The sequence below is a fragment of the Scophthalmus maximus genome, chromosome 7 (genome assembly GCF_022379125.1).
Source record: "Scophthalmus maximus strain ysfricsl-2021 chromosome 7, ASM2237912v1, whole genome shotgun sequence".
NCBI classification, from domain to species: Eukaryota; Metazoa; Chordata; class Actinopteri; order Pleuronectiformes; family Scophthalmidae; genus Scophthalmus; species Scophthalmus maximus.
The window spans coordinates 24,415,140-24,427,976 of NC_061521.1; the positions used below are offsets into that span (position 1 = coordinate 24,415,140).

General features: G+C 43.2%; 1 protein-coding gene across 8 annotated transcripts in view; it reads right to left on the minus strand.

Moving 5' to 3' along the window:
• Positions 1-4,654: 4,654 nt before the first annotated feature.
• wt1a (WT1 transcription factor a) overlaps positions 4,655-12,837 on the minus strand; it is a 43,820-nt gene continuing 35,637 nt past the window's right edge. For 5 of the 8 annotated variants that reach the window (XM_047333202.1, XM_047333207.1, XM_047333203.1 and 2 more), the window contains 5 exons: positions 11,326-11,425; positions 8,915-9,059; positions 7,834-7,923; positions 7,218-7,310; positions 4,655-5,613 (listed from right to left, as the gene is read on the minus strand). In XM_047333202.1, coding sequence (XP_047189158.1) covers positions 5,492-5,613; positions 7,218-7,310; positions 7,834-7,923; positions 8,915-9,059; positions 11,326-11,425 — 550 coding nt within the window. In that variant the 3' untranslated portion in view covers positions 4,655-5,491. The remainder of the gene's footprint in view (positions 5,614-7,217; positions 7,311-7,833; positions 7,924-8,914; positions 9,060-11,325; positions 11,426-12,837) is intronic. The other 3 variants (XM_047333205.1, XM_047333208.1, XM_047333204.1) reach the window with 1 other exon arrangement.

Genomic DNA, 12,837 nt, shown 5'->3' on the forward strand with positions numbered 1-12,837 from the left:
ACGTGAAACTTATACGTCATAACGTGAAAACCTATTGATATAACTTGGAACATTTTTTCATGAACCCATTACAAATGTGTTAGTTTGAACTATATTTGCCTGTTTTTTAACAGTTTTTTGTTTTTGTTTTTTCCTTGAGTGTTTTGAAAGGCGTCCATAAATAAAATGAATTATTATTATTTTTAGTATAACCTGAAAACTTATTGTTAAAACATGAAATATTTTTCATTATAACGTGAAAACTAATTGTTATAACATGACAAACATGACGTTTCATGTCGATATAATATATGTTTCATGTAATAACGTGAAAAACATCTAATGACAATAGATCTTGTATCATTTTCTTTTCTTTCCAAACAAGCATTTTAATCATAATATGAATAGCTGCGTGGGCCACAAGTCAATATTGACAACCAGGTCAGAAGACGAGGAACTAAAGGAAAGGCCGATATACTGCGAGTCGTCTCATGTTAACATTAAAATGTACAGTAGATCTGTAGCAATAAACTTTGTGACAATTCATCTTTTCAACCAATCCAAGAGGTTTTGAAATAGTTTTTTTCATCTTAAGAAGGAGGAGAATTTTCTGGTCTTCCAATCTGTTTCATATAAACAGCATGAACTTCAATCAGTCAACGGAAAAACGTATATCGACGTCAATCTGAGTAATAAACTGAGAGATTATCATTTCAAATCAACTCAATAGTAATAACAAAACAACAACAACAAATTGTATGAATATCGTCCTCAATGTGATGGGACCACTAATAACTGATAGTTATTAGGTCGTTCCTGATTCCGACACACATTTCTTTTGCACCTTATTGTGAAGTGTTACCCAAGAGATTGTCACAATAACCTTCTACTCATCCCTCATCGTCGTGAAGTCACCTGACGGTCTGTCAGCCACTCATCTGTCACTGCGACCAGGAGAAGCAGGATTCAAAGAAGCTGCGAAGACGAAGGAAAAGAAAAGACCTACTCATGATGCACTTTGTGTTCGAGTCCTCGTGATGTGACATTTCCCTCAGTAGTTTTTTTTGTGTTTTTTTTTTAAAAAAGGGGCCTGATCCGTGTTTTTCTCTCCATCTGCTCCAAACAGAATATTTAGATTCGGCGTCTAATGTGACGACTGGAAGTGGATGAAAGTGCAGTTACACTGAGCAGCTATCTCGCTTAAAAGGCCCTTTGGCGGCAGGGGAGAGATGACACACACTCACACACACACACACACACACACACACACAGATGAGAGATAAAGGCCCCTGTCAGACAGCTGAGATATCGCACAAAGGGCCCTGGGGAGTTTCAGGGGATTTCCACCAGGGGAATCGGACACGTCGTCTGATTTACACTAACACTTTGGCTAAACTTATGATAAAAGTTCACAAAGAGAAACATTACGGTATCTGTCCGTATCCATCTCTGCCTCCATACGTCTCCGTCCTCTACTCTTTGGGTTTGTTTCTCTCTCTGTGCGGCGGCGGCCGTCGGCCCACGACATTGTGAAGCTGAGGTCTCCATAACGGGGATTGAATTTGATAACAGGACGATGGATATTGACCTATAGGAGAATCTGAATGTTGGACGGGAGAAAGACAAGAGAGCTGAGGAATAACTTTCATTTCTATCTGCCTGTACTGCTCCTTTTTTTCTTTTCTCTTTTCCACTGAGGGCCAAAGGAATGTGATGAGGAATCTGGTGAGAGATAAAGAGAGGAGAGTAGATGGTACTGTACTGTACGTTAGTGTGTGCGCGTGTGGATGTGTGCATGTGTGTGTGTGTGCGTGTGTGCATGTGTGGGTGTGTGCGCGTGTGTGTGTATGCATGTGTGTGCATGTGTGTGTGTGCATGTGTGTGTGCGTGTGCATGTGTGTGTGCATGTGTGTGTGTGGGTGTGTGCGCGTGTTGATTGCGCAACATGCTCGTGTGTTAGTGTGCACACACACTTCTTGATATTTTTTATAAATCAAGAAGTGCACGCTCGGGTCACGGACAGGGCAGGAGAGAAGAAAAAAACCCACTCTTCTTGTTAAATTATGGGATGGAAGCCTGGTCGAGGTCGGCTGATGTACAGACAGACATGTTTCATCTCCAGACATTTACGTCTGTTGTTCTTCTTCACTCCGAGAGAGTGGAACTTAAAGTTACGTTGTAATATTTAACATCCTCACGATGATGGAAATACACGCAGGTCTCTATTCTTCGTTTTAGATATTAATGATTTAGTTTATTGCGTATTTATTACTTTTGGAATGGACGAGACAATGAAGTCAAATAAAGCCATAATATTATACAGTTTAAAAATAGATACAAGAAAATAATATTTGACCAAAACAGAAAGGAGGAATACGAAATATATTATTTTGCAATTTAGTTGGTGTATTGTTGTACAGTATGTTATTGTACTGTACGACCTGCAGTTTTGTATTGTAATAATAATAATCATACATTTTATTTATTGTATTGTTGTATATTGTTGTAAGATTTTTTGCATCTTTTAGTATTTTTTCTCTGTAATAATATGATGTTGTTTAGTTCTTTGATGGAATCCGAGTGATTTATCTCTGTGTTTTTTTCTCTTTGTATTTTTGTCTGATTTTTGTTTTTTGTTGTTGTTGTTGGTTTATATTACACTCGCGTCTCGACAATTCCCTTCTTTTCATGTACATGTTTGGAGCCACAACAAGAGAAGCGTGAACCTTGAGGTGCAACAGTGTTTCATGGATACTAGTGTCTGGACTGAAACTATTACGTGACCCGCTTGTGAGCTGCAAACCGTCGATAATACATCGCTGACTAACACATAAAAAAATCAATAAATGAATGAAGACCACAGAGACAAAGTGTTGCTGTATCAAAACAGTCACAGTACATTTACACAGAGAAGGAAACCACCACGTTCAATAATCTCACACCTTTGAGTACAAAAATGTTCCGCAGACTGTTTTTATGACTCAAATATGAACACACACGTCGAAGGAAGGAAGAAAAAATAAAGTAAAGTATAAACAAGTTCCTTCTCCATCCAAAGGAAAGAAAGTCTAAAATATATCAGTTTAACGTTATAGGTTTCTCCCTCCCTCCCCCTGAAGGAACGAGCTCAGTTCCCATGGCGACAACAGTATTATTTACATCTTGACCATGACGTCCCCCGGGGGCCACAGAGCCAGTGTGACCCGCCGGACATGTGTCAGAGCTCGCTGGAGAAGGTCCGGCGATATTTACACACCGCGGAGACAAGAGACGATTCACCTCCGAGTGATGCGAGAAAAAAAATAATATGTATATCCAATTTTCATAACACTCAAAAAAAACCAACTTCAACTTTTAAAATACAACCGCGAATGCATAGTCGGGTTTTTGCAAAAGGGTTTTTTAAGGTTTTTTTTCCGCTGACCAGACAAAACACCGAAAGCTGACATTGCAAAACGTCGTGTACGTGTGCGCCAGCGTTTTTTTTTCTTCTTTTTCTTCTTTTCCTTGTTCAACCGTGAACATTCTGCTGCAGGAAGAGGCGGGAGAGACGCTGACGGACCGACTGACGCCTCGCTCCCTTCACACCGATCCAGTGGAAGCAGCTTCACGTCCACGACACGGATAATAAATAAGCCCAACGTAGATTCAAACGTACGAGATATTTACAACAGCCGAGCCTCCGACGTCCCTGTGCACGAAGGTGGTGGCGGGAAAACAGGCGATGACCGGGGCACGGATGAGATATTACACAAAGGGACAGTAAGCGAGTGATGGTTTTCGACTGCACTGGTCGGGGTTTCGATCCCGCAGCATCCGGCGAAGGGCGTCGGACGAGCGAAGGGCGTCGGGCCCTAAAATGTTTTAGTCTTTATTGAAGAGAAATATTCGTGAAAAGTCTTTTTGATCCATTTTGTACAATTTATATCTTCAAAAGGCAACAAGACAAGAAACAGTAAAGAAAAAGAAAAGTAAAAAAATATTGATGCAAAAAAAAAAAAAGTGTCTAATTTGACCATGACTGCACTACGGAAGAGTATTAGGGCAAAAGAAGAAGAAAGAATGAGCGGGAAGATTTCTTTTTTATTCATTTAACATTTCGAGAATGAAGTCGAAATGTCCGATTACAGTTGAAATGTCGAGAATAAAGTTGAAATGTCGAGAATAAAGTTGAAATGTCCGATTAAAGTTGAAATATTGAGATTAAAGTTGTAATGTCGAGATTAAAGTTGTAATGTCGAGAATAAAATTGAAATGTCTAAAAATAAAGTTGAAATGTCGGATTAAAGTTGAAATGTCGAAAAATAAAGTTGAAATGTCGAGAATAAAGTTGAAATGTCGAGACTAAAGTTGAAATGTTGAGAATAAAGTTGAAATGTTGGATTAAAGTTGAAATGTTGAGAATAAAGTTGAAATGTCGGATTAAAGTTGAAATATTGAGATTAAAGTTGTAATGTCGAGATTAAAGTTGAAATGTCGAGAATAAAGTTGAAATATTGAGATTAAAGTTGTAATGTCGAGAATAAAAGTGAAATGTCTAAAAATAAAGTTGAAATGTCGGATTAAAGTTGAAATGTCGAAAAATAAAGTTGAAATGTCGAGAATAAAATTGAAATGTCTAAAAATAAAGTTGAAATGTCGGATTAAAGTTGAAATGTCGAGAATAAAATTGAAATGTCTAAAAATAAAGTTGAAATGTCGGATTAAAGTTGAAATGTCTAAAAATAGAGTTGAAATGTCGAGATTCAAGTTGAAATGTCCCTAACCGTCCGTGTTGTGGTTCCAGTTCAGCTGTCACACGTCCATGTCCACGTTAACTAGCGTTAGCGAAGCTACGCTAGCTTCGGTAACTGCGCGGTTCTCGGAACTCATTAACGGTCGTTTGCGATCGAACGTCGTCGCGTCGGGACGCACGTCGACGTTCACGTGCAAACACCCGTCGTCACCGCGTCGTTTCTCCCAGATTCAGCCGGTCTATCATAATATCTTTACAACTTGGTTAGCAGCTAGCGTTAGCCTAGCGAACTGGCTAACAGAACATCAACGTCCGGTTGTCAGGCGCTGATGAAAAGTGCTTCCGGGACACAAATTTTAATAATATAGTATTTCGACTTTATTCCCGAGATGCAAGATAAAAAAAATCTTCCTCATCTCATTATTCTTTCTTACGTCTGGCGCTAATGCTCTTCCGTGCCGTCAAGATTGTGGTCTTATTGAATTGAGCTGAGGGACACACACATTCTTCTCACATTGTTAGTTTCGGTGGGATTTGCTGGAAACTTTGTTTGGAAAATACAGAATTCTACCAGTTGTTCCTTTGAAAATCAACGATTTTGCTTCTCAGTGTCGACTTTGGAACTGGAATTTAACGGCTGAAAACATACTGGTGACTTTTCACGGAGGCTGGTCTTCGCAGGTGCACGACAGCGTCACCAGAGAGTATAAGCGCAAGATGTAACCCAGACGTTTAAAAAGCTTAATGCGGGGGCCGGACGCGAGGGCGGGGGGGGGCTCAAATGGCGAGCTGGAGCTTGGTGAGGTTCCTCTGGTGCATGTTGTGGTGTCGCACCAGCTCGTCGCTCCGGGCGAACTTCTTCTGACAGTTTGGCCACCGGCAGTTGAACGGCTTCTCACCTGAGACAGAGAGAGGGAGAGAGAGGGAGAGAGAGAGAGAGAGAGAGAGAGAGAGAGAGAGAGAGAGAGAGAGACAGAGAGAGAGAGGGAGAGAGGGAGAGAGAGAGAGGGAGAGAGGGGGAGAGAGAGACAGAGAGAGAGAGAGAGGGAGAGAGGGAGAGAGAGAGAGAGAGAGAGAGAGAGAGGGAGGGAGGTGGGACGGATGGACAGAGGACGGGTAGAAGAGAAGTATTAGATTATTGTGCCGATCGTACACTGAATGGGATATGTATGTCGTCCGTATGAGCAAAAAATAAAGTAATAGTATATATATGTTGACACGCACTCAGCACTTTGTCAGAAACACCTGAACATCTGCTTGTTCATACCAGCATCCAATGGATCATGTGGCAGCAGCGCGATGATTAAATCATCAGTCAGGAGCACGTCAGCTTCCTCTCCTGTCGGCCAACAACAGACACCTGAGGGCCGCAGTGACGCAGACCCACCGACTGATCGGGCGAGGACTCGGAAGACGAAGCCTGATCCGTATATCTGACCCCTGACCCCTGACCCCTGACCCTGCCATGCCACCCTGACCCTCACCATCACCCACACCATGAAAAGCCCATCAACCATGCGTTTAAAGCCCACGATGCTCTGAGGCGGAGCAATCACTATTTAAGAAATGGTCGACGTCGGTCGTGGTATGAGTTGGAGGACTGGTTGGACCGCTCACGTACACCGAGCATGTGCAGTTCGGTGTGAACAGGAAGCAGATCGTCTACTCTGCAGTTGGTCGCTCAGTTACAGAAAATACGACGAACGAGAAACGATTGGTTAAAAGCGAGACGAGGGACTTCTTCTCTTGGAGCCACGCGGAGGAGGAGGAGGAGGAGCTAGAAGATGTTTACTACGTTTTGAATGTTCCCCGGTCGTCGAGTCGCGACCGATAAGAACCAATCAGAAAGCGAATACGGGCGACTGCGTCATCTTTTTTACGAACGTCTCAGTTTTTCGATCGTCCGTATTGCGACGCAGCCTCAGAGATTCGAAACTACATTTGGGCGAGCAGCGTTTCAAAACATCTTCGTTTTTGGCTCTCGAACGCCTCAGGGTAGCGTGGACGGCGGGCGTAACCGTAGCAGCAGCGATGCGTTTTAGAACTAAAGCGTAGCGGATGATTCTTGACCACGTTGATCCGTCCATGGCCACGGTTTCACAACTCCCAGCAGGACGATGCCCCTCAAGTCGCCACAAGGCAAAGCTGGTCTCAAACCGTTTTCATGAGCGTGACAGTAAGTTCAGTCACCAGATTCTTATTATGGATATGCGGCATGAATATCGAGCTGACGAATCTGCAGACACGATGTGATGTCGTCTCGTCCACGTGAAGCAAAACAAAGCACTGAGGCTGAAGGATGGTGTTTCTAATAAAGTGCTCGTGAGCGTACAAAAACTATACACTATAAAATTACTTTACTTTTGATCTTTGCACAACAACTGTATATATATATATATATATATATATATATATATATATATATATATATATATATGTATATAGGTATATATGTAAACATCAAATGGATGAGGTAGAAATGGAAAAATAAAAGTTTACGCACTTGTTTTACCTGTATGAGTCCGGGTGTGTGTCTTAAGGTGGTCAGACCGAGAGAACTTTCTCTCACACGTCTCGCATTGGAAGGGTTTAACTCCTACACACGTATACAGTACACACACACACACACACACACACACACACACACACACACACACACACACACACACACACACACACACACACACACACACACACACACACACACACACACACACACACACACACACACACACCCACACACACACACACACACACACACGTTCAACACAAACAAAAAAAAAGTTCACACACACACACACACACACATACATTAACACACACACACACACACACACAAACAGGGAGATAGAAAAATACAGTAGAGCAGACGCTTGCAGGCATGGAAGCCATTCCAAAGTTTTTGCCAGCCTCTAGTAACTTCATCACGAGGGGTAGTCGGTGTAGTGCACCGCCGTACGCGGACAAAAACAATGCAAACCGTGCCCTTCAGGGAGGCTGCGTCGCCCGCAACATGGCTGCCATGCAAACAGCGGCGACGGGGCGGAGTAGTGAGGGCAAAAGGCTGTAGAGACTGAAACTGAAGACAATAAGACAGAGTGGGTGAGAAGAGGTCGAACCTGTGTGTCTCCTCTGGTGTCGCTTGAGCTGGTCTGAGCGGGAAAACCTCCGGCCGCAGTCTGTGAAGTCACACTGGTAGGGTTTCTCCCCTGGACGGAGACAAGAGTTTGATTGATTTGATCCCTTAGGACGCCACAGATGTCTCTCTCTGACACACACACACACACACACACACACACACTCACACACACACTCACACACTCACATCCATAGGAAAACAAAGGTACAAAGGTCAAATTTCGTAGACCATGACACACTGCGGTCGTCCGGTAGAGCTGAAACCATTAGTCGATAGAAAATATCATTCATTCATTCATCGTCTACCGCTTTATCCATTTAAGGGTCTCGGGGGGCTGGAGCCAATCCCAGCTGACATTGGGCGAGAGGCGGGGTTCACCCTGGACAGGTCGTCAACCTATCACAGGGCCACATACAGAGACGGACAACCATTCACTCTCACATTCACACCTACGGTCAATCTAGAGTCTCCAATGAACCTGACCCCATTCTGCATGTCTCTGGACTGTGGGAGGAAGACGGAGAACCCGGAGAGAACCCACGCACACACGGGGAGAACATGCAAACTCCACACAGAAAGGCCCTGGTTGAACCGGGATTCGAACCCAGAACCTTCTTGCTGTGAGGCGAAGGTGCTAACCACTGCAGCCCCGATAGAAAATATATCCCTCATAATCTTGTAATTCTTGTCAGCTTTCTCAAATCTCAGATGTGGACATTTGTTGCCGGCCGTTTACGCGGAGGCCGTCGGTACCGTCGTTCAGTTTTGACTCGGCTGCCGTGAGGTCGCTCTCTTGGCTGCCGCCGAAGGCAGAGTCGACTGGAAAAGTCAAAGGGATTTCTTTATTTTTACAAAGCAGGAAGTCGTCTCTGGCAAGACGCAGATAAGGGAAAAAAAACATTGAGGCCAATGGAAAAACATGAAACTCCTGAAGCTTGAACTTTGTTCTGGTCCTGAAGCCAAACAGACTGTCGGAGTGAAACAGAGACGTGACGGTGACAGGAACTGTGCTTCTGGGAACATGGGGAACATTCTGGGGTTCTTTTTCTTTTTTTCTTCACCTGTGTGTTTGCGACTGTGCATCTGCAGGTGAGACAGCTTGAAGTAGCGCTTGTTGCATCCGGGGTAGGCGCACATGAACGGACGCTTCTCGCTGGTCTCGGACCGCACGAGGGCTGGAGCGATGCTGGGCACCCGCCTCACGTCCTGCACGCACACACACGCACACACACACGCACACACACACACACACACAAACAAAAACACTCATTTTAGGTCAAACCACATGATGCAGAATTGACGTCAACGCATTTCAAGCATGAAAACTAAAACAGCTTTAAATTGTGGCAGATGCATTCTTCTTCTTCCCCTTCATCTTCTCCTACGTTTTCCTCTTCTTCTGCTGTTTATTGGTGGTTGGCAAACCAGCTTTTAGTTGTATTATCGCCACCTTCTGGCAGTTAACTGGTAAACTTATAATAACAATAATAATAATAATACATTTTGAAATACGAGAAAATATTTTTAAAATACTTGTTATAATTTATATACATATATATATATTTCTTTCTTTTTTTAAACAAAAAAAATTATTCAATAACTTAAAGAAATAAAAAAATGACCCCAATCAATAACAGGGAATAGGCACTTAAATCTGTGCCGCGTGTTAATAAGTACGTCGTGTGACGTGTCTGGCTCTCGGGGATCATTATAATAAAAATGGTCAAATATTCATTAGATGTGAATTAGCGGTAAAGTGACCCCACACTGACTGCGGCCCGGTGGGAGCTGTTAGTCACGCCTGTTAGACAGAGCCCCCCCCCCCCCGCTCGCTGCAGACACGGCTGCACAACAGGAAATAACACATGGTCGAGCAAAAAATAAATAAATTCTTGATTTTTCTATTTTAGTTTCTCTTTCTTTTCTAATGTTCTTATTTTTGAAATCCATTCCATGACCTATATTTCTCCTATTTCTACATTTGTCCACCCTGCAGAAAGACCTTTCAGGGTTTCCCTTGTGCTTCCTCATATCTCTCCATCTTCTCTTCTTTTCAGATGTTTCCACTTCTTTACCACTCTACCTCTGAATTTATGTCACCGCGCCCGCCCACCGCCATCTGCTCTTCGTTTCCTCTCTTTAGCACAACGGCAAGACAGACTGTTGTAATTAGCACAGTTAGCATCTATTGATGGAGGAGGAGGGACCACTTATGGTGGCCGCGTAAAAATATAGCAGCGCATTGCTGAGCTCGCTAATGCAGTGATTATTCTATGGCGTATATTATTGTAATTTTATGTGATCCTTTATTTACATTGTGAGGCTCCATATTTGAGTTTTCTTATTCACCTGTCAGCAGAAAAATCCTGAGGGTTTGCTGGTAAATTTAATGAGAGATCAACATATTTTATATGATTGTATGTCATTCAGTAATCGTGATTACATGGGGACTTGCTGGCCATTAACTAATATCAATGGCGAGTAATATTCCGCAGCTGTGAACTGTAAGTGTAACCCCTTTAATAAAAATGGGGGCTGTCATCTGACATCTTAGCAGCTCTTAAATTAAACTTTAAAAGAGCACAAGAGTGAGGATTGTTTTCATTGTTTTGCGCCGAGCCAGACCTCTTACATGTGTTTCATTCAGTTCATTTGTCCGATTTTTGGGGGGGTGGAGGGGCATAGGAAAGACAAGACGCAGGGTGAATAATGGAGCAGCCCCCCCCCCCCCCCCCCAAAAAAAAGAGAAGAAAGACAAATCTCCAGAAGTCCTGCTGTGGACTTTGGAGAAGGTCTGGAGAATCTCTGCACCCTGTCGTCCAGAGCTGCTGACAGACAATAATTAAAATCTAATGATTTATTAACATACGGGATCCTTGTATGGAAACTGTTTCTTTACCCAGTGTAACCCCCAGTGTGTGTTCGTGCGTGTGTGTGTGTGTGTGTGTGTGTGTGTGTGTGTGTGTGTGCGTGTGTGTGTTTCTCCACTGCTAATGGATTTGTGGAAAAAGATTCCTCTTGGCCTTAAGGGCTGCCTTTAAAAGAATCTTGGTGTATGTGTGTATCTAACATATTTGTGTGTGTTCCCTTGTAGACACACATGTTTGTGTGTGTGTGTGTGTGTGTGTGTGTGTGTGTGTGTGTGTGTTTCCAAATCTCTGCTCTGCTACATGTCAGCGTTTCCTCTTCACGTAGCCTGGTTCTTGTATCAGCCTCTGCAGCGCTCATCTCTTTCAGCCCACTCATTAAAAATATATTTAAAAAGCAAATCCTATTTGTTATTTTAACTCGTTTTTCCTCCAGTGATTGTTACATGGATGTTCGGACGTGCATGTGTACGTCCCGGTCCTGGCGCTGCCCATGTGCGCCAACAGCAGCACGTGCAGACAGAAGGTCGGCGCGACCTCGCGACGGGCCTCTCGACAGTGAACCAGGAAGTCAGTGGAACGGAGCGTGTAGTTCAGGTGCCTACCTGTAAGCCCCTGAAGACTCCGTGTGTGTGTATGCGGTACTGCGTGCTGCAGCTGTACACCATGGGCGTGTTGGGGTCGCTGTCGTAGCCTGTTGCGTGGCTGCCGACACAAAGAGAGAGAGAGACAAATGACAATGGTGATTTACTCAGTCAGTTAAACAAGTTCCTCCACTTGACCGTGAGAAAAATCAACGCTGTGCAGTGGATCAAATGTTCAAGGGGACACAACTATTCATTTCAAAGAATTTTGCCCAGAAATTGGGTGGAAGAGCAAGATTACCGAGCCGTAAATTCATACATTGTAACAAACATTGGCGGATATATATGCGGCGCGTGACCAGCTGGTACAGTGAGGACGGGGAGACGTCGTTACTCAAACATCTTCACGTGTCATATTCGACCCGTGATGCAAAACACAGACTTTGCAGACTCACTGTGGAGATGTGGCTCGTGTGGAGGATTTACAATAGATTTTCATTCTTTCTTTTGCCAGATCTCCGTATATCAAGCTGAACCCTGGATGTCTCTGCTTGTACAAAATGAAAATCTAAAAGTTATTGTGCCAAATTAATGTGCAAAATGTCAATCACAAGTTCCCAGAGCCCAAAGTGAAATATTCAAAGTGCTTCTTTTTCATTGCAAAAAAATGCAAAAATATTAGATTTACGAAACTTAAAAATGTACTTTCAACTAATCTTTGAGAAGCTGAAACCGAAAGTTGAGTAGAAACTAAAATGTTAAAAATATTCATTAATAATAAAGTAATCACTGTATCATTACAATAGATGTACAGCACAATGAATGACACAAATAGCTCTTCGTGTTTTTCACTCCGACTCTGAGAGCAGGACAAAACCTTCTCTGTGCGACGCAGCTGCCGGCGCTGCCTCCCGTATCTGCTTATGATAACACGGGGAAACAAAAAGCTCCTGTCTTTGACATGTCATATTTCAGCCCGTCCAACCAAAAACTTTTGCATGTCCTGCGCTGCGGCAGTGGGAGCGCTCAGCTAAACGGCCCGGCGGCAATGAGGTGCTTCTTTGTCCGCCTCCCGTTTTTTCCCCACGTGCAGGAGGAGAGACGCCAAGGCCACGTCAGCGGTATTCACCTTGTGAATTAGACTGAATGCTCCTTTATCATTTTATAAATGTATTTAAATATTACTTATATAAAAGTCAGGACGCAGGGACTCCTTTATCTCCATCCAACAGACAATCTCCTCAGTGTAGTTCAGGAGTCTAAATGTTTGTGGTTCAGCGAACACGCCACAGCAACTGGGAACACGTTTTTAGCAGAGAGCAGCAGTTTGTGTTGATGAATCTAAATTCCATATTTACATCATTTTGTTGTGACTGAGCTTCATTTCCATCAAAACAAAGGTTTTTATACAAAGACTTTGGTGAACTTGCAGTGCAATAACTAGACTTGACTAGCTAACCTTAGGCTAACTAGACTAGCGAACTTAAGTCAACACGGCGATTATAAAATAAGATACTACAACAACTATATGTG